General features: G+C 40.9%; 2 protein-coding genes across 5 annotated transcripts; both read right to left on the reverse strand.

Annotated features, from left to right (window-relative positions):
• On the reverse strand, positions 1-2,401 carry bag1 (BCL2 associated athanogene 1). The gene is made up of 7 exons (XM_028427715.1): positions 2,281-2,401; positions 1,663-1,791; positions 1,509-1,591; positions 1,322-1,435; positions 1,134-1,241; positions 978-1,040; positions 1-888 (listed from the first exon to the last, which is right to left on the reverse strand). The coding sequence occupies exons 1-7, from the start codon at positions 2,315-2,317 to the stop codon at positions 799-801; spliced, it is 624 nt and encodes a 207-aa protein (XP_028283516.1). The 5' UTR covers positions 2,318-2,401; the 3' UTR covers positions 1-798.
• A 4,072-nt stretch (positions 2,402-6,473) lies between these two features.
• On the reverse strand, positions 6,474-15,675 carry oprk1 (opioid receptor, kappa 1). Of its 4 annotated transcripts, XM_028426939.1 has the most exons (10): positions 14,769-15,121; positions 13,257-13,676; positions 9,131-9,165; positions 8,672-8,776; positions 8,537-8,583; positions 8,000-8,093; positions 7,752-7,823; positions 7,555-7,663; positions 7,093-7,208; positions 6,474-6,925 (listed from the first exon to the last, which is right to left on the reverse strand). In XM_028426939.1, exons 1-10 carry the CDS (start codon positions 15,109-15,111, stop codon positions 6,875-6,877), a joined length of 1,392 nt encoding a protein of 463 aa, XP_028282740.1. In that variant the 5' UTR covers positions 15,112-15,121; the 3' UTR covers positions 6,474-6,874. The 4 variants fall into 4 exon arrangements, with proteins under 4 accessions (XP_028282740.1, XP_028282741.1, XP_028282743.1 ...); XM_028426940.1 differs by lacking the exons at positions 6,474-6,925; positions 7,093-7,208; positions 7,555-7,663; ... (3 more) ...; positions 8,672-8,776; positions 9,131-9,165 and adding an exon at positions 15,431-15,675 and having other exon boundaries at positions 12,866-13,676; XM_028426942.1 differs by lacking the exons at positions 6,474-6,925; positions 7,093-7,208; positions 7,555-7,663; ... (3 more) ...; positions 8,672-8,776; positions 9,131-9,165 and adding an exon at positions 15,446-15,465 and having other exon boundaries at positions 12,866-13,676.
• Positions 15,676-21,982: the final 6,307 nt, after the last annotated feature.

The following is a 21,982-nucleotide window of genomic DNA, read 5'->3' on the forward strand; positions in this document are numbered from 1 at the left end:
TTCATTTTTCAAAAATGTTTATTTTAAAAGGTATAATGGATATGGTGTGTCAGAGATAAAGCAAATACAAATCCACACTTCACACAAGATACAGGATCAGACACTGGATTTAACAGAAGGTGCTGGCATCTGGAGGATGTAGGTAGAATACTGACGGCATGACATAGCCAAAGGTATGTAGACAGCATGGTGTACTTCATGGCCTATCGCATAGAGTAAGGGGAATAACAAACTTATGCTGTGTTGTCAGAAATGGTTGTCAGAGATCCAAATCCATGCCTAAAAGATGCTAAATTTCCTTTGGTACAACAGAAAGGAATGCTGCATTACTTAAAAACTGGGACAACCTTGTTGCACTGCTGGAACACAACATGTTTTCAGTGCTAATATTATAGTATATTTATGTCTTAGATGTGGGTGGACAGTTATATTAGAGTGTCTATTTACTTTTGACCATATGGCAAAACATTTTCTCTAGATTACTGAACATCTTTTTTTTATATATATTTGACACGGTTATGTCCCTTTAGCACTGGATTTAGGTGTTGAAGAATCGATATCATTTCCCCAGATTAAACACACCTCTGTTCCTTCCACCAAGTTGTCTGTGGTTATAATATTCATGGAGAATCAGTGCTGATAACAAGCCTCCTTCTTTTCAGCTGATCATTTGAGACAAAGATTCTCTCCTACACATCACACCAGCAATAAATAAACCAGGATCTGCTTTTTGACACTTCCTGTACACACTGCCATTGCTCACAGAGCAATGTTCCGCACACAATATGAGAAACTTAACTAATCTGCCAGGGCGAGGTTTTTCGACTGGATTTTTGAAAGGTGGTCTGATATACACGCCTCAATCTTGTCACACTGAGCAAGGAAATCCTGTAAAATAAGGACGCAATTGTTTTTTTTCAATTCAGTTAATGTATGGAGGTTTTAAAATTACAAAAGAAAATCAAAAACAGGCTAACCTGCACTGTCTTTACGAGCCCCTTTTTCTTCATCCTGCAGTCACTGAAGTTTTCTGGAACACTCTGTTTAAAGACAAGCACATCATAATTTGGTATAAATGGAATATGAATAAAACATGCACTCAAAAATAATCACCTAGAACCAAACTAGATTACCATGGCATCTATCTGCTCCAGAATCTTTATGAACTGCTCAGCTGCTACTTTCACTCTGTAGTCTAGTTTACTCAGCGCCTCGGCCTGGAGGTCTTTAGCCAGGAAGCCCTGTGGAACACAGATATATTCAAGAACAAGACAACCTGCAGCATGAATATTATACACCTTTACACAGATTTGCTGCTTACATTTTTTAGTCCTGTCAACTCCCCATCTAACTTCTCCAGCTTTTTGGCTGTCTGTTCCACAGACTTCTCAATGTCTTTCAGCTTCCTCAGTTCAGCTTCCTCCTCTGGACTGTTCTGTTGGTAGATTACCATCAGCATGTTATTACACATGCAGACACATACATCAGAGACATGAGCTGGCCCTTACCCGCTTTCCAATCATCATGAGTTTGCAGCCTTGTTTTACTCCATAGTTGGACAGACTTTCTTCCATATCCTTTAGTGACTTCCCTGAACACCAGGAGGGAGGTTAAAACGAGCTACATATATTCAACTTTTCAAGCATTCAGAAAAAAACGTACCTTTGAAGATGAGTTTCTGTGAAGCTGATGGTACGCCAGTGGCCTGACTGAGAGCATCTGACAGGTCTTTAACGGTGGGACCCTTGCCTTCATCTTGGCCTGTTAGTGTGATGCTGTGCTTAGCTGATCCTAAGAGGAAAATATGTAACAAGTGCATAAGCACTTCCTTATGTGACATATTTCCCCTCTGGCCTCAGTAAACCTTTACAATACTAACTTTTCAGCCATCAAAATAAATCACGACAAGCATGAGTCTATTGTATCTTATTTGCAACACAGAGATCGTTATTTTCCTCCTTATCTCACATTTAGTATTCAGTATATTTTGGTCCACAGTTATCACTTGTTAAAATTTAAAGTCAATATACGTTTTGCAGAAAAACCAGAAACAAATGGCATACACTTTCTTCATAAATATAAAAGCATGAAGCTAATTAAGTCTTACTTCAAGCGTTTTAAAACTCATTTCTACTTAACGGAACTAAGAGCTAAACTCGCAAAATGATTGGAAAGAGCAACATTAGCTTAGCTTTGATATCTACGATCGATGTTAGTAAACTCACGTTTTATTTTTATCATCTGGTATTTTTCGTGTAACGCAAAGTAAAGAGTTATTACCGTATGCGACTGTCACAGTGATCGTTTGCTCTGACATTCTGATTTTTGGCGTCTTTAATCACAACATGTAACACAGAGCTAGCTTTTGCTGTTTGCTAACTACTTCCGGGATGAACCGGAAACACTTGATATTGTTTTACTTTTTTTACGTGTAAAAAATATACAAAATAACTGCACAAAAAGTGTTATAGTATTTACGGATAAACACTGTTGTTAAGAATACATCCAAAATAAAATACCACACGTTTTCTTTTTTTTTATTCCATGTCCTAGTAAATGTAGTCTGAAGTTTTTTTTATTTTGCAAATCTAATTTTGTCTAATGGAATGACAGAATTGTCCTGCTCGTGTACTCAGGTCGCTCCCTTCACCTGGCTCTGTGGCGCCTCCGGCCGCCCGTGTGTCGAGCAAGCCGCCTCCTCCTACAGCCAATCGCGAGGCCGAGTGCTACCACGAATCTACCACGAATTGACCAATGACGGAGCCGCCCTCTACCACGATTCGCCAGCTCCCGCCTACCTCCGCCGACGGCCAACCACGAGGCCGAGTGCTACCACGAATCGACCACGAATTGACCAATGACAGAGCTGCCCTCTACCACGATTCGCCAGCCCCCGCCCCTGGCAACGAGCCGGCCAATCACAGCTCGGACCACTGCTTGAGGCGGATGTGGCCCGGTCACGACGCTGTTGCTATGGCTTCGTCATTGCCTTTTACCGAGCTACGTCGCCGTGGACGGCTATCAGGATAATTTACCCCAGTAACCGTCTGCAAGATTAATTTCTACCGGAGATTCCGACGTGTCGGTGAGTGAGTGTCGTTGTGTACATGCTGGTATGTGATTGTAAAGCGCTACGTTTGTGTAGCAATGTATGTATGAACGTACCTAGCCGGTGCTCTACTGGCTAGGATAAATTCACAGTTACCGACGGCTCAGATGGAATAATTGATCATAGACTGGCCTCTGTGTTGTTTACACCTATAAAGCATTTGACTGGGAGAACGCTACATTTAGTGTGTTTTAGCAAACATTTCCATTTACAGCGTTAGCTTCGGCTAATCAGCTACAGACAAGCCTCTTGTTATTGTTAGCTTTAGTTAGCTCTCTCTTTGTCTTCAGTTAGCGTAACTTTCAATGGACTTTTATTACTGCAGTGTAGTATTACTGTGTCATAGCATCACTGTATTGGTTTTCAATATCCTATGATCATGTAGTTGTTATAATTAAATTATTGTTTTGTGTTAAAGTGAGGAACTCTCTCTTAGTGTTCTGATAAACATTATGCTTCTCCTCCTTGTTCTTCTATTGTTGTTCTTTTAGGACTAGTTACTGACAGACATGGATCCTGAAGCTGGTGGACTACACACCACCAAGGAAATACACTGGTACAGTTTCCTAATGTCTGGAAAAACTCATTTGTATTTAGGTTTAGTGCATATATTAGTACATGACATATGATTTGATGTGTTTGTGTGTATGATTTTCAGGAGAGCTTATGGGGTGGAGTATCTATATGACCAGACAGGCTACGCTTTGCTGGAGCCAGAGGAGTTTGAGGACGGCACTGTCCCCTTGCTGGATGCTCCTCCACTCACTGGTACATCTGCCACAGCACCTCCACTCACTGCAGGCTTTATAATTGTGAATTATAAGACAGCTACTGTAATATCTGGTCATTATTTTTCAAACTAGCATGTACACTTATCTTTTACTGCTATATTTCACACTGCCTTAATTTTCCAGGTGTTTCATCGGGTCCCAAGGGCAGCCAGACCTGTTCGACTCCATTCAAGAAAACTCTACAAGTCCTTGCCTTGCTTCAATCATCTCTATGATTATGACCTGGATGACTGAGACTCTTCATCAGCATACACCAGTGTGTTGTCAACAAAGCCTGTGTGATGGCTGAGACCACCATCCAGCTGCCTGAGGTGAACACAGCAATGCTGGCATGACGGTGAGTAAATCATGAAGTATGTGAACCATGTCAGCTGTATTTGTGGAATATATTGCTTCTGTAAAACTACTGTTTTGTTGTTGTTGTTTTTTTCAGGTACAACAAGCAGAGTCGGGCTCGGGAGACCGAGGTGCTTCAGCAAGCCATTGAGTCTCCAAAGCCATCCACACCTCAGAGAGAAGCTCTCTTGACCATGGCTGCAGGGGACAACCTGCACAGCTTTACCGTGCCAGCCAATACAGCAGCATGGCCAGGTTTAAAAGGCAGCTGGTGTTTGGGGGAGACAGACCCCCATCTCTTCTCTGAATCTTGAGGCCAGCCCGGCATCTGCTTCACTGCAGCATCCTGCCACCAGCGCAGCATCTTTGCTGCAGTGTATATCAGTGTGTATATAGTGTAAACAAACACATTCTTTTGGTATCAGTTTCGTATCAGTTTCCCCCTCTGTGTAATTCAGTTAATAATAATAATGTTCAGGTAGTTGGGCATGTACAGCTTCATAGAATGATAGTAGATTGAACAACAGGTCTGCCAGACAGTATTGTTTGACCTCTGGAATGTGTGGATTCTTAAAACTGTGAATCTGCCTTTATCACAATTAAATGAGGCTATAAACATTACAAAAGCTTTTGTTCGGTTTTTACAGGATTTGTAAATACAGTCTGATTTCAGTGTTTGTAAATACCATTTAATTTCACAAAATACTTTGATAAAAAATGATGTTTATCCAAATATGAATTTAGACTAATATTAAGAGGCTTTATGAGCAGTAAAGACTGCAAATAAACTCCTACTGGTCCTTTACATGTGCTCAATGTGAGCAATATTCCCCCCAAAAAGTTACTGAAATGGTAATAACACCTAAAAGGTTTTTTTCCATTGTTCTTATATATTTGGGTTTGTGGGGGTTAATCAAGAGTCTGGAGCCATTGATGAGCCTTATATTGCAGACAAGGTCGGTATACAAAAAAGGATGCTAAGAAAAATGCAGATTAAAACATTACAGCTTGTTACTAAGGATACAATTATTGTATGCAATCCTGTTCCTCTCAAGCTCTTTCCATATTAGCTAAACAGCGAGCAGATTGCATTTATCCCATTCAATGCATGCATGTGCAATTGGACTATTACAGCAAATGACACGTGAAATTTGTCACATACAAACGGTGTGCATCACTCTCCTTTCGCTTTGTTTTTAATTATAACGTCACCTCGGTAAAATGTCATACAACGACCGATATGTTTCGCGTAATTTCAGTGCAAAATATTAACGCACCTAGCGGGATTCGAACCGGCGCTCTCGGCGCGATTTGTGGCGCGATTTGTGGCATCAACGTCGACACATGGGCGCTAGCCTCACATACAAACGGTGTGCATCACTCTCCTTTCGCTTTGTTTTTAATTATAACGTCACCTCGGTAAAATGTCATACAACGACCGATATGTTTCGCGTAATTTCAGTGCAAAATATTAACGCACCTAGCGGGATTCGAACCGGCGCTCTCGGCGCGATTTGTGGCGCGATTTGTGGCATCAACGTCGACACATGGGCGCTAGCCTTGGCGCAATGGATAGCGCATTGGACTTCTAGTCAAGCACTTGAGAGGTGATTCAAAGGTTGTGGGTTCGAGTCCCACCAGAGTCGGACTTTTGAGTTTAACTCTTCATGTCATGTATCATCAGTAACAAGGTATGATGTCAAACTGTGGGTACTTTACAAATAATATTCTCATTTCCTTCCAATCAGCTTGAAAAAGGATTATAATACAAATTTAGCACCAAGTATACATACAACACATGAGAATGTTCTTGAACATGTAGGAAAAAATACATCAACTGCACATCTATTTGATTTGAATGATAATATTATAGCAGAATAGTGTGGGCTTCATTTTTGTAAAGGAGGTTTCTATCTTAGTGGCAGTCAAGGAAACTTGGCTATCCAAAACTAAAAAAACTAAAAACACATGCAGGTAACTTGAGCACAACCTGTTTAACAGTTTTTGTACTCATCCTTAAACCTCTGATAATGAGTACATTTTAAGCAGGGACGTGTATATGTGCTAATATGTGCAGGCTTGGTAAACTGTTTCTATGTCTCTCTGTCTTTGTCCCAAGCTATGCCAACTGGCATTTCTGTATAATGAACAATCAAAACAGTTATTAATCTTCCTATAAGAAACAAAACACCACAAAGAAATAAGAACAAAGCCGTAAATTAATCGATAACAGGAAGTTCAATTAAAACACCTCATTTATTTTTCAAGTAACCCTGCAGCTATTTTTAACAGGTTGTGTGTATTGTCTCCACCTTTGAGAACTCAAAATGATAATACTAAACAACACACAAAACTAGTTACAAACAAAATAAATAAAAACACTAAGTAATACTGAGGATGACACTGACAAGCATCAGAGGATGACAGGACGGAAAAATGGGAAAGATAAGCATTTAAAAAAGGATCAGTATGTTACAAGGCCACATGCTAGCATGGTAGTAGTAACAATACACAACCCAACACCAGGACAGCTTCACAATCGTAGTGTTCTCAGGTCAAATGGTTTGCATGTAAAAGTGTTACTCTACATATAAAAGTGTTTTCAGTTGAAGTGCAGTTGTTTTAATCCGTCCCTTGTTTACGTGGCAGGAATCTGCGGCAAGCCAAACTCATCCACCAGAACACCATCCTGAAAATGAACGTCAAATTAGTTTCGAATTCTCATCAGCAAGTTGCCACAGCTGCTAATTTATTACATGGAAAACTACTCCTAACAAGAAAAACAAAAAAGCAGAGCAACCACAGACTCTATGAAACTACTAAAAATGTGAACAAATTCATGATCATGATGATGACCTTGTTTGTCTTGCTGTCACTAGGCATGCCTTCAGGGATAGATGGAGCAGCTGAGGCCTCATCCAGGTAAGAGCTGTCATCATCCAGCAGCAGCTCATCACCAAGTGCGTCCAGCTCTGAAAACACAGTAGGTCAATGCAATACTGTAGAGTATGATAACCAGGGTAGCTTAGTTCTAGGAAGACAGACCCGAGCTGGACCAGCAGCTACATAAGTCTGACTTTGGTTCTTAAATAACTGATGAATAACTGCATTTTTTAATATTTAAAATATTTTTTCACCTCTGCTGTGAACATAACTGATGTGCAGGCAGGAGCATACAATTAAAAAAGTGTTAAAAGTGTTATTTATTAAAGCTTATGTGAAGACAGAAAGAGAGACAGACACCCTGCTCTGGGTGTTCACATCATTCACTCTGAATGAGTCTAATGAAGTATGACAGACAGTCAAGATATACAGTACCTGCTTCCAGGTCATCCTCATCAATCTCAGGCGTGCCATAGCTGCGACTCAGGGCTTCCTGTACCTCGTTGGCATCTTCCATCATGTCCTCCAGCTGGTCCTGTAAATCCTAGAAGTAAAAATACATATATGTTTACCCCATTGTATGTATTTTTGCTAAATGACAACTGGATGAATGTATCCGGCCAGAAACATACATCAATCTGATCAAGCTTGACGTCCTTGTAAGCCTTTTTCATTTCCTTTGCACCGATCTTCATGGCTTCCACCTGGAAACAGAAAAAAAAGTGTATTTAAGTCACTGGTCAAAAAAAGGTATACGTCAGCATGCTGACATTTTTCAAGTCACTTTCTTGTAAATCTAACTATAAATCAGAAGCTGTAGTTTTAAGAGAAGCCTGAACCCAAACTGCTCGGTGTCCCTGTGAAGCTGTGTAGCTCTTACTGTTGTCTTGGTGTCCTTTAGTGTCTGGATTGTGTAGTTTGCCTGCTCCATGTTGAATGACTGCTGAGCCAGCTGCTCCCTTTGACCTTCATACCTATAAGAAAAAACAGCTGCTTTTAAAACGTGCATTTTAGCCTTTAGTTTTCATCTGAGCACTACTAATGCTGGTGTCTTTTCCTTGTGGTACACAACAATTAAGACACTGATGACATTTTTTAAGATGTCATCAGTGTCAAATGATTACAGTCTACAGCTTCAGCAGCAAAATGAGTTTTAAAAATATTATAATATAATCAGTTTAAATGTGGGCTATATTCAGATTATTATCACTGCTTCATCACAGTCCCAGGCACATTTTCTAACTGATGTTCTAACCATCTACTGCAGTAGTACTAATACATTGAATATATCTAATACCAGCTGACAGCAAATAAACTGAGCATAATATATGCACCTGTTCTGTCAGACAGGATCTATAATAAGTCTGATTGTCTGTGTAAAAACATGTGCATGTCACACAGTGTTTGTTGGACTCACATTCTCTTCTGCTTCAGGACTCTCATCGCCTTCTGTTTCACCGTGTTCTGCATTAAAGAAAACAACAACTTAACGCTGATGTTTTCTATATTCGTATTGCAACATTTAAAACAGTGTTAAAGTGATGCATCCCACCTTCGAGGGGCCATCTCTCATCTTTTTCAGCTGATCCTTGTACTTCATAAGTTCAGCATCTAGCCTGCCAATTTTTTTGTCTATAGATTCTGCCCTGGCATCCACCTGAGGAGTGAGGAGTAGTTCAATTAGAGACAATGATTTCCTGCAAAACTGGCAGATTGGACACAGTGCTAAAACGTCTCTCTCTATATATATTTCTGTATATATTTATATGTATGTGTATGTGTGTGTATCATAGGGGAAACCGGGAGGGAAAAGCCTGTCAAAAAAATTGTAACTGTGGGTAACAAACACTGTCGTTCTCCCACCAAAATAGGATGAATGTAAAAGGCGAGTTTTTAGAGTACTTAGCATGTAAGCTAGCTAGCACCATTTGTTTTGTTGACTACCATTTAGTGGTCAACCTAGCATAGTAACGACATAAACAACAATAACTCTGCGCTTAACAGTACTTACATTACCGATACAGTCCGACAGATTTGGGGCAGGCGCTTTGGGCTTTCCGCGACCGAATATTCGGTTCATTTTCTAAACGTTTTATGGTCTCGTAGCTCTTAGCTTCCCTTAGAAAATACAAAAAGCATCAAATGCAAAAGGATTTCTTCATTGAATACACCCGGAAGCAACGGTGCGGATGGAATGGCGTCCCATTGGTTGGCGTAAATGGTTGTGACCAATGAGAGTTTAGATGCGCGCCTGTCCCTCAGTGGTTAACAGAGGTACTGCAGCAATCAGTGTAAACCTTTTGTCCACAGTGACACAGCCTCCATCATCAGGCTTTGTTACTCCTGCAGTGCAGATAAAAGGCAGGAAGTGACTGGCTCTCCTAACGCACATGTATTGACTAATAATAAGAGTATTGTTTTTTATTTATAAAAATAAAATATACTAAAATATAAAGATAAATTATCTCATTCAAAACAGGAAGCACCTTACAGAAATATGCTAAGTGAAAGTCATGCAGATAATTAGCACCTGTCTCTGATGTCATTGTATATAACACTATAAGTACCACTTTACCGATGCTGGCTGAAGTGGAGCTACTTGATATACATTTAGGATCAAGTGGTGCCAAACCCATGAGAAGATACATTTCAGCTTTGATGATTGATCATCTGAGAAGTGTTTTCTCTATTCTTTTGACAAGTAGTGAAACAGAATATTTGTCATAAAGGGTTGTTTTCATTTTATAGATTGCTGTGGAATTTATATATATTTTAAATTTTCATTTTTGAGAAAGCAGGACCTGTTTTGCTTTGATGATCAAATACAGTGTTGCCCATAAAATTGGAATAATTTTGTTTTCAGACACATTCACTCTTCACATTTTAATTTTCACTGTCATATGTTTGGAAAATAAAGGTCTGAGAAGATAACACTTTATCTGTCAAGTGTAAACGTCATTGTCACAATCATTTATGAGAAGAGGTTTTTTTTTTTTATCCCAGGCCTGTTGCCCATAAAGCTGGGATTCCCACCTTCATGGCCTACAGTGTGCTTGCATAGATGATGGAGGATGATGATTAATGGTATTGATACAACTTGAAATGAAGCCACACAGCATTAACTATAATAACCTGAAAATTACTTCTTATAATGAAGGGTTGAGTGAGTTACTAAAATAATCTCTCATCTGTGTAAATGGTTGTTATTTAACCACTTTTCAGAGGTTCATGAAAGCTGCAGCCACAGAGACATTTCACTACCTGTTAACTCCAAACCTATTCTTGTAAACCAAATAATTTATCAGGCACAGTTACTACGCATACACCATTCATAATGGGAGGCTTTAGTACGTCATAGTGTTAATACTGAATCAAGCAGAAATAGAATATTCACATTTTATCACTGCCATTACCTTTAGACTCATAAAACAAGCAGTAAGTGACTTTTTCCCCCCGTCAATGAGCCCTAGCTATATGTAATGGCTCGCTAATGCACATGCACCTTAAAAGATAAAGACAGAGGGTCGAAAAAAATCTGTAATCTCTGTAATTACAGCTGACAGCTTCATCAGTGCGGACAAGGACTGATTTAATTTGCCTCTCAAAACCTGTGTTATCTGTGCACCATTAGGGCTGTCCGCTGCTGTAATGAGCACTGCCAGCTGTAAGACAAAACACGGTGCTTTGTACTAAAAAAAAAAAAAAGAAAAGAAAATGTGTGGTGGCTGCTTCTTGGCTATGCAGTGAAAGGGATCACATTTTTGAAAGCACCAAATTGGGTTGAGTGGATGTGGATGACTTCCAAGTCCATATTCCTGCTTAGTACTGTGAGTATGTGGACTGCTTAAGGAGCTTGAAGCAAAACCCTTTGAGTAAAGATTGAGGTTTTCCCACCTATCTCACACTGAAACTAACTGTATCCCTGAGGTGGAATTCTTTAATAAATTGACAGATTTCAATAATGATTCATGTGGCGTTGACTGTTGGAGGGTCAAACCTGTTGACTTTGTTGAGGATCCTATATTGTTATAAAGGCACAAAGATGGTCAACGGCAATAATGACTGCATGAAAATGAGAGAACTGGACTGAAACAAGGACACCGCCTGTAAAATGTTCTGTACACACACACAAACACACTTGCTTATACTACATATAAAAGGAACCTCACATCAGGGGTTGAATTTGCAGTCTGTGCAAATTCCTCTGCAAGGCCAGCAACACAAAATGCTTTACAATTAGCACAACAAGCCTTGGACATCTGCCTTTCATTCAGCGTGCTCACCATGGAAACACTAACTTTGTACCTGAGGTGAATGGAGTTAATACATGATGGAACAACAGAATCATTAGGGAGGTGGTTTACAGTCTCCCAAGGCCGCTTGTATATTTCTCTTCTTTAAATCAACCCATCGCACGTTTCACAGCTTTATTCTGACTTCATTTTGCATGTGTGGAGCACATTTTTGACATTCAGAGCTTAAAGGATACATCAAAGTATACAAAAGTAAGTGAAGCAGCAGCACATCAGTACACACATGAGGCATTTGACATTCAGGAATACAACTTAATGCAGATAAATTACAGTATTACACATATTATATTAAACTCTGTAAGACTTCTTACATGATGCTACAGTAAGCTTTAGCAGTAAGCTCTGAAGAAGGAAACATGGAGGGAGGCGGCTAATACTTTTGGAGCAAGCAAAAATGTAGTGGCCAAATATAAGGCACACAAAAACAAGGCACAAAAAACAATTTACACCGATAAATATATGCATGTCTATCTCTACATTATAAACTGTTATAATAAATCTGGATACACAACCACAAAGAATGTTTAAAACCATGTGCAATGAAATCAATTTAATATAAACCATCCAAAGCATTCCTTGTGTGTGTACATTCATGGGCCGATTGTCATTAAAGAGCACAGTCCTTGATAGAAGAATCACCACAATCACAGATAATAAAATAAAATGCCCACGCATGGCAAACACACACTGCCCAATAACGGCTTGACTGTTTTTTATATATATATATATATATATATATATATATATATATATATATATATATATATATATATATATATATCAGCATTTACACCAGTGCATGTTTAGCAAGCTGAAAAAAAGGTGATTTTACAGTATAAACATGAAATACTGAAAGCCCTGTCGTGTTGTTGGCTGTTGCCTTGGAGCCCTCTGCCCAGTTTTCACATGTAGATTCAGACAAGGTGAGTACACAACATCACACACATCGAACAAATGCACCGAGTCTGTTAATAACTGCACAAAGTTCAGCTCAAAGGGTGGATGATGGATGTGAGTCCATCCGTTCAAGGAGAATAAATACTTGGATTCAGTGTCCTCTGTGTTTGAATAACAGAGGATCAATCCCTGAGAGGTTATCGCACAGTCTACACAAGTTTACCCTGTTAAAGTCAGATAAAGCCTATTCACAAATTTACAACAACAACAGCGAGGCGCCAAGCAACACACACTTCACACGGTTTAAACAATGAATACTGTTCCCACAATCACAGCTGCAGTGGATGTTTTCCTGTGCTTTATTATTCAGTATAATGTGAATGCCCTATAATATACAGGTAAAAATGTAACACTGTTTAGTTGAGACATCTTTCTTCATATCTGCATGTGGACAATGTGAAATTTAATTTCACATGTCAAGCTTCTATTTATTAAGAAAAATGGGGAAATAATATACATATAATCCTATAGGGTCTAGCTGGGCCTCATCCTTGTGTTTTATCTGAAGCTCATTTTAAAGGAGGAGTCTGGTGCTCTTATATGTTTTGATCAGCAGAAAAAACATCTTTACGGCCTGGCTCTGGTCAGGATTTGTTACAGTAAATTGAGCACCAGGCCGATCCTTTAACATAACTATGTTTTTGTGTTTTCCCCTCTTTGCTCAGATGGAGGTGGTGATTTGAGTCAAGCCCAGATCATTGGAGTCCTCCCAGCTCTGATAGCGTGAAGAGGAAGTGTCCATGGCTAGTCATACGGCCCTGGCCTGTCTCGCATTGCCCCGAGGTTCTGCGGGGCAGGAGTGATCTCGCAGGGTGCTCCTCACTCGGCTGACTCCGTGGCAGTCACCGTGTCCCTGGCCCCCGGGGCAGCAGAAGTCCCTGAAGCACCTCTTGAAGTTCTCATCCAGGAATGCGTACAGGATAGGGTTGAGGCTGCTGTTGGTGTAGCCCAGCGCCACGCAGAAGAAGTAGGCAGCCATGACGGCAGTAGTCTCAGGCACGTTGTGCGACAGCGCCTTGACCAGGATGAAGATGTGGATGGGAGTCCAGCACACCACGAAGACGGCGACCACCACCAGCACCAGGCGGGTGATGCGACGCAGGTTGCGGTCCTTCTCGCGAGAGCCCGACAGCAACCGCACGCTCTTCAGCCTCATGACCATCAGAGTGTAGCAGACGGTTATGATGATGACAGGCAACACAAAGGCGAAGATGAAGACACAGATCTTCATCATGGTGTCCCAGTACATGTAGGGCTCAGGGAACTGTAACGCACACTCTGTGGTCCCTGTTAATTCACGAAAAACCACAGTTAGGAGAGCAGACAGATATAGTGCGGCCATGTTCACAGCTCTGGCACTGAGTGCTAACATCAGTGTGCAAACATGCTGAGTTAGGCATGTTAGTACACCATCTTCAGTCCTAAAGCAGAAGAGATGCTGATGGGCTGTAAATACTTTTGCAGGTACTGCCATTATATATAGTAGCTGTCTGCATTATGTGCTGTAAAAAAGAAACTTTTTCATTTGTTGCAAATCAACCAATATAAACACAAACATATGTGAAATGGGCCAATTTTTCCTGAAGCTATTAGCCCAATAGCTATAATGGTTGAGTGTTGATGAAGATTCTCAGTCATCCCGGTCATAATACATCCAAGCAGCTTCATCAGTTCGTTCATCAACTGATGAAGCTGCTTGGATGAGCAGCGAAACGTCAGAAAACTCTACAAGTCCAGATGCCTAGCTTCAATCTTCTCGACATAATGGTTGAGTGTTTTTTCCTCTACAGGCACATTTTTTTTAAAGTATAAAGCGTTTTTTAACAGACTCCAGTCTGACCTTATCAGAGGAATTTCATTGTTTAGCTAGAAATCATGGAATAAGTATGTCAAATCTTTACAGCCACACAACCAGCCATGTTTTTTTTCAGGAAATTGACTGTTTTGCTGTTCATGTGTTGACACGCTCACTGCAAGGTAAAATATTCTTGAAACATTAAACACCTAAAAAAAGATGACCAAATTGATTCTGGTATTGGTTATCAATACAGAAATGTTATGTCCAGATTTGGGCTCATCAGCTCTAGAGTTGGATAAAGTGCACTCGTGTGTAAACCTGAACGCCTCTATTCTTAGTGAAGAAAGACCCGTTATGTCTGCCATAGCCTAATCTAGTCAAGTAGCTCATATAGATGCTCATCAGAAAACCCTCTTCATGGAATCTGAAGTGGCCCATTGAGATAATTCAGGACAAGGATGCTAGAATGTAAAGAGCTATAAGTTTAAAAGAAGAGAGAGGAGAGAGGGTCTTGTCTCTTCTGCAGATATAGAGATGGATGAACCAGACACACATGAGAAGAAAAGTGAAGGTCAGTGTACCGTTATTGGTGTTGGTGCTGCCCAGAACCATGGCTGGGATCCCAGCAGCAGACGACAGCACCCAGATCACCACGTTGATGATCTTGGCCTTGACGGGCGTGCGGAAATCCAGGGCCTTAACAGGGTGGCACACGGCCACGTAGCGGTCCACGCTCATCATGGTCAGCGTAAAGATGCTGGTAAACATGTTGTAGTAATCGATGGAGATGAAAACCTTGCACGCCAGTTCGCCGAACGGCCAGGAGTTGAGCAGATAGTCGGTGCTCTGGAAAGGCATGGTGGTGGTGACCAGAGCGTCAGCCACGGCCAGGTTGAAGATGTAGATGTTGGTGGCTGTTTTCATTTTAGTGTATCTGCAGATGAAATAATAATAAAAAAACAGATGCTGCTGCTTGTGTCTCAGTTTTTGTTGATTAAAGAAAGTGATGAATCACATGTAAACATGCGCAAAGTGCCTAAATTCAGCCCCTTCCATCATCCACGCTTAAAAGCAGCCATGCTCCAGCACATGAGCTCTGAGAGGAAATATTGATTTTAGAATCATTGCAAAACTAACAATCCACAACACACTGCGCACATTTCCTTCATGACGCGCCATGTCCATATGTTCCACACGCTTTACGCACACACTTTTTTTGCGTAATTCACAGCTGAAAACTCACCTCACGATGACATACATCACCAAACAATTGCCCACCAAGCCCACCACAAACACCACGGAGTAAACGGCCACTATGATGGGGATGATGGGCGACATGGGCTCGGGCTCAGCCTCCCAGGTGCCGTTCGGAGTGTAGTTGAAGATGTCCGATAAGCCAGGCTGCCAGGTGAAGTTCGGGACGCACTCCCCCGGATGACCCGAGGGACAGCGGTCCTCTTTGAAGATGTGCACCACGCTGCTCTCCATAGTGCTGAACGCTGATGCTGACGCTGCTGCTGCTGCTGCTGACTGCCGGGCGTGAGAAACTGACCGCTCAACTTATCGACAAAGACAGCTGAATGTCAGACGAAAGGAAAAATACACAAAAAAAAACTAAACAAAAAAAACAAAACCAGATTTCTCAGACTGGATCCGTGTGCAAGTGTGAGAGAAGGATGAAAAAACAAGCGCGCTCAAGGACATTATGCACATGTGTAACACCACCTTACCTGTTTTCTGCTGCTAAAAAAGTTCATTCAAATGGCGAGCAGCTGTACAGGAGCACAGATTGAGGAAAAATGGCAGAAATAATCGGTTTCTGTGTAAAGCAGGAACACTCCGCTGCCTGTGCCACGGCTGCGTCCCCGAAGGTGCGCACTGGAAGCCCGCACTGCTCATTCAGTGACATCAGAGGCTGAGCCAACACATATGACAGAGGATCCGGCCAGCAGAAGGGCTCCTACAACCAAAAATGAATCAATGTCAAAGTAAAATAACGAAATGTGTATTTTTTTTTGGAAGTTGAGAAGAGAAAGTGTGATTCCATTTTACAGGCACATGTTCATAAAAATGTGACAATTTTCCAATTATTGCTGCCTTAACAAGACTTAACTCAGACATTGAACAGAAACCTTCAGGTGATTGCATCTTTTGTATCTTGCCAGATGAGCCATGAGAGGAATTAGAAGGATCTACAGGAGAGGGGGGGTTGGGGAAAAAGGATAAAAATCCATCTTCACCTCATCAGCATGTTCTGACTCCACCTTGGTCACTTTTGCTTAAAAAAGAAAAAAGAAAAAAAGAAAAGTCTCATTTTCATCACTGCCTTTCAGCCAACCCCCCCACTATCACCACCTCCTCGACCCTCCTTATCCACACACAGGAGACAGATTCCAAGCTCCACATAATTAAGCTGCTGCTGTTGTCTTTCTGTCTTTTCATGCACTAACAGTTGTTGCTTAGAGACCCATCGTGGCCAGGTGTTGCATGAGTGACAAAGGAGAAATGAGTTTTTTCTTCTTCTTTTCTCTGCAGGTGTGCACCTTTTGTCAAGGACGCAGCACAGGAGTTAACTTTGTGAGATGTTTGTCTCTGTAAATATTTGATACATATTCACAGAGGTCCCACTTCAACCTTGAACAGACAGTAACAGAGGGAGCCATCTTTCTTTCCTCGTATGAGAGATAAAGACAGTATTTACTCTGAATGTTAATAATTCAGCACCAAAGGTCTATTTGTACACTGATACGATCTGTTACACTTCCTGTGGCACTTCAGGCAGTTTATTTTTTTTTTTTATTATTACTATTATTATTATTTCAGTTCCAGAGGAGCAGAGGAAGTACCTGTTGTGTAGTCTGCAGTAGCCGAGGTCATCTTTTTAGGGGGCATTTACTAAAATGTGATTTTTCTTGATTATTTTCTCTTTTTATTCTCATATTGAATCAACGGAGAATCAGAGCAGCTAGTGGAGACAAAAAAAGATGTGGATATCAGACAGAAATCCTTCCAACCAACACTGCATTTTAACCTACAAATATATCATTGATCCATCTTCAGCTTATCTCCCTTTTCCTCCCACACCCAAGCACAAAAGCTGCTTGTCCAGTTCTGAATTCAAATTTAGTTTAGCCTGTGTTTCTTCCAACAGACCCTTCACCTCAAATAAAAGAAGAAAATAAAACATCCCAGAATGTAAAAGCTGTAACTCAGTTCAGACCAAAATAAACAACTTAGTGCTCTGTATGAAACACAGAGAAGCATTATGAATTACAATAAGTTATGTCCTTATCAGCAGGCCTGAGGGAGATATGAAAAACTCCTCTGCCTTTTAGAATGAAATGAGTAAATTATAGCATTGTAACAATGAGTCAGTCAACACTGATGAAGCACTTCAAATGCTACATCTATTTTAGTCACAGCTGGAAATAGCACTTATTGTGTTTAAATGATAAAAATAGGAAAGGAGTTGAGGGTTCTGTCCATAAGCTGTAACTCTACAATACAACCACGAATTGTTTTGTCGAAATAAAAACAGGTAATTTCCTTTATTTTCTTATTTGTAATCAGATTTAATAGACATGCAAACAATAGAAAATATGACCTGCCTGTCGTCCCCATTCTTGGTAGATTTTTAAATTGAGATTAAAGTGGGAGCATTTAAACATTTATTATTTCATTTATCCTATGTTCGTATTTTAGAAAAAGCCCACTCTGTTGCATCATTTCTATTCCAGAGAAAGGAGCTCTCATGCTCAGGCAGCCTGGATGTGAAATCTGCACCGCTGTTGTTGTTTGGACCACTCAGGACCGGTGAGGGATTTTAATAAAAGCCAGTGATGCGTGACCTGGTCAGACTGCCAACAGGTGGGTTTGTCATGTTTGTTTGCTTCATTCAGGAAAAGCTTTTTTTTCACTGATATTTGGCAACATACATTCTTCCATCAGCTTTGATCAGTATCCTATGCTGCTGAGAAGCACCACAAAAGCATGATGATGCCACCGCCGTGCTTCCAGTGTTAGCCTGATGTTTGACATTGACTGGAGACCAAAGAGCTCAGATTAGAGAATCTTTTTCCTCGTTTTCTATGAATTGATCCATACATAGTGTGAACATTTTGTGTGATGTGTTGTTTTAAATGTGCACTTCATCATGAAACTGATTACAACATGTTATTCATGGTATATCATGGTATTGTCCAGGTTTATCAAGTCCACCGATCTGTCCCTATTGATTAATGTGGGGTCATTTCTATAACTACAGAAAGCTAGCATCAAAATCAATTTTCAATCATGGCTGAACTCACAATAATGTCTCGTTTACGTTCATCACAGCTGTTTGTTTCAGCTGTTACAGATGGTGAAAACAATGAGAAGAGGGATCAAACTGCTTTTGTTCATCACTCTAGAAGGGACATAATGTTTCTACAAAGTTTTAACACATCACAGACTCTCTCTGTATCAGCATCACAGACACTTGATTCTGTTTGTGTGAAAGCAGCTTTGTATGCAGACACTGTTCTGCCTAACAAAGATCCACAAGTGTCCAGATGGCACGGTCACTTCAGGTCTGCCCGCTGCTGCTCTGGATGAAAACGTCCTGGTTTCTGAAAGTGTGATCGGCATGTGTTATGTTGGCCTTTCAGAGGATTCAGCTGCAGTTTGGCATCGAGGATGTTTTTGTATTTTGTAACAGTTTGGAACAAAATGTTTTTTTTGTCTGCTGTTGGCTGTGCTCGTCTAAATGTTCTTGGCAATATTTAGACACACACTAGTACCTCGTTCCATTAAAGCACTGAGGATCATATGAACTCACCCAAAAGCAAGCAGTCATGAATAATGTGCTTATATCATTCCAGGTTATCTCGTAGCTTGAACACTGGCCCCCTTTTGTCCTAGGAGCACTTTTATCTCACTTTTTCAGACTGATAGACAGATCTGTTTTTTTGCATTTGCATCTGAAGAGTCTTTAGCTTTTGTTTTTGTCATGGTGCAAATAGGACAGGGTGAAGTGAGACACTGAAGCAGCTTAAATCAACAGAAGAGCTGTGGCAAGTTATCCAAGAGGCTGGAAACCACCTTCCTGCTGAGCACCTCATAAACTGGGCACCAAGTGTGCCAAGTAGAGCTGATGCCACTTTAGAGGCAAACTGTGCTCACGCTAGAAGTGTCACGATATGCCAGCTCTGACTAATGAGAGCTAGCCACCAAACCTCTATGTTAGGTTTAGGCCTTAAATTTGCAATCGTAATGCCTACTGACTGAAGTATGTTAGACACTCCTGATCAATACTACCTGCAAAAGGGGGCAACAACACCACAGCACGACATTAAAGTCAGAAAGTTAAAGAAGAGAGTGAGGTATATAGGTATATGGGACTCAACAATCCATCTAGGTATTTTCTAAAACCACTTTATCTGGTGCTACAGGGTCATGGGGGGAGCTGGAGCCTGTCCCAGCTGTCAATGGGCAGAAGGCGGGGTGCACCATGGACTCATTCTTATAACTTTATTTAACTCCACAACAAAACAACTATGATCCCAACCGCCCAGTTCTCCCTCCTCTCTCTTTTTTTAACCTTCAAAATAAAAGCACTAACATGAAATAAAACTCAGCAACACGTTTATCATAACATAGGTATTTAATATTTCAGTAGGCTAGTCAATTAGTGCTTAAGGAATGCAAACATTAGCCCCTTTCTGTATATACGTTTTTAACCAAAGGTTTCTGACATTTTCAACAAACCCAAAATCCAGGAAAAAAAGGAAGGAGAGTGTCTGACAACCCAAGCATTTATATTTAGTGCAACCATCAGGTGAACCAGGTGTCAGCCAATCCTCCTGATAGACCTGAATGGTGGGTGGAGCCTGCAAGTGGAAGTAAGACGGCATATAAAAATGTAAAAACGGTTTCCATTGGATGCAAAAATAGAATTCACAGGATGATTTGTTATTGTTTTATTTTTGTTCCATATAAAATACTATTTAAAATATCTACAACACAGCTTTTTTGTTGTGTCACAACAGAAAGGATTCAGTAGCCTCTGAAATTCCATCCTAGTGTGGCAGCACATTGCTCAGAAGGGGAATGGTTACTGTGCACCTGCTCGTGGTCATGACTGATACAAAGTGGAGCCCAGAGCCTCCTGGGAAGTGGATAATTCCAGCAAGAGATAACAGGCGTCCACAACTTAATGCAGCAGCATTATTGCCAGGTTCAAGAGTGAGACGTAAACACGGTGAATTGATGCAGCCTTTAAGTGAGCCTCACGCTGCGTGGCTTTTCGGCAGAGTCTTGTCTCGAATGTCACCATGGGAACGGACAGTGTCTGACCCATGGTTACAAGAGCAAAGGGATTTGATCAATGAAGGAAGGCAGTGATCTGTGATCTTTGTGCGAGCTGATATAACAATCGGCCCGGCTGCAGCAATGTTAAACAATAAGGCAGCAGGAACACTGAAAGCTGCTGTTTAAACACAAGACACCATCTAGAAAGACAGACAGAGAGAGAGCGAGAGATGAATCAAATGACTTGAAACAAGTCATAAGAAGGCCACCGCCTCAGGGGAGGCTCATCTCTGAACCAAACCTCAGAGGCTATGTGTGCACACAAACAGCTGGTTTCACCCTTTGCCTTGACCCTGAACAACAAATGTGGGTAGCATAAGAAACAAAAGGCAGCTGGGGGAAGAAAAACAATCTTTCAGGGTCCAGAGTTCACTCACTTGTTGCAGGAGTGCATGCACAGGGACAGCAGTGTGCCAGCCACTGTAAACAAAGCTTGGAGAGCATCAGAGGGCAGGGCGCCTGCAGCCAGAGGCAGTGAGCCTCTACATAAATATTGACTCTGTGTATATCCCAGCTCTCCACACCTTTTAGACATTAAAACACGAGGGATGAGTGCATCTACGTTGGCAGAGAGAGAGAGAGAGAGAGAGAGATGATTTGAATGCATCCTCACAAAGATTAAGGACTGGTTACGTACTGAAGAGACTGTAGGTGTTGAAGCTGAATGGGCGTTCATCATCTCCCAAGGTTAAAGCCTGGCAGACAGAAGAATGGCAGGATTTGTGTTGGAAAGTTAAAGCACAGTTGTGTTTTTGAAGGGAAAGCATATTTATTTTCCTCATGGAGCTTAGTTCCAGCACTGAAGGCATCTGGAAGCAGATGTCTCATGGGCCTGGTGCTGGCAGCGTGGATGTTTGTGACAGACAGCAGTCTGCTGTAAATAGTAAATAGTTAGATGTGAAATCGTGAGTAGCCCTGGGCAAATGGCAGATTTTGGTAAATTCTGCAGCAATTGAGAAAAAGTAAAACCTCCTGCAGAATACAAATAAGGATTGTTTCAGTTATGAGTGAATACTATTTGAATTTGGGATCTTATCTGTAATACTATGGCCCCTGGACTTTAATGAGATTTGTCTCTATAAATCTCCATGGTAACATATTCAACTTTAGATGTACAGAATTCACCGTGAGCCTTTTGTTAATATAAAGCAACGGCCCTAGAAGACGATTTTTTAGATGATTTTAGTTTCCACTTAATACATTTAAATATTTATTATTATCATTATATAGATTCCTGACAAAGATGGAAATACATGGATAGTTATGACTTGAAACGTGTGTGTGTGTGTGTGTGTTATTACTTGTACATTGTGTCTTTTTCGGGAAACAAAAGCAGTGATGCCCCACACCTCGACTATGTGCCAGTGTTTATTTAGTTTCAAGGCTTTTTGCCTTCATGCTTTGTGTAGTTTCCCGGCAGGTAAATGTCAGAAACCTGACTCCTGTG

Source organism: Parambassis ranga, chromosome 17 (genome assembly GCF_900634625.1).
Source record: "Parambassis ranga chromosome 17, fParRan2.1, whole genome shotgun sequence".
NCBI classification, from domain to species: Eukaryota; Metazoa; Chordata; class Actinopteri; family Ambassidae; genus Parambassis; species Parambassis ranga.

Coding starts and splice junctions, on each gene's coding strand:
- bag1 (XM_028427715.1), bottom strand. CDS start 2,317: ATGTCAGAGCAAACGATCACTGTGACAGTCGCATACG. Junction 1,436..1,508: donor TCATGATGATTGGAAAGCGG/GTAAGGGCCAGC, acceptor ATCTACCAACAG/AACAGTCCAGAGGAGGAAGC. Junction 1,242..1,321: donor AGTTGACAGGACTAAAAAAT/GTAAGCAGCAAA, acceptor TGTGTTCCACAG/GGCTTCCTGGCTAAAGACCT.
- oprk1 (XM_028426939.1), bottom strand. CDS start 15,111: ATGAAAACAGCCACCAACATCTACATCTTCAACCTGGCCGTGGCTGAC. Junction 7,824..7,999: donor TAAAGGACACCAAGACAACA/GTAAGAGCTACA, acceptor TTCTGTTTCCAG/GTGGAAGCCATGAAGATCGG. Junction 6,926..7,092: donor GTGACAGCAAGACAAACAAG/GTCATCATCATG, acceptor GTTCATTTTCAG/GATGGTGTTCTGGTGGATGA.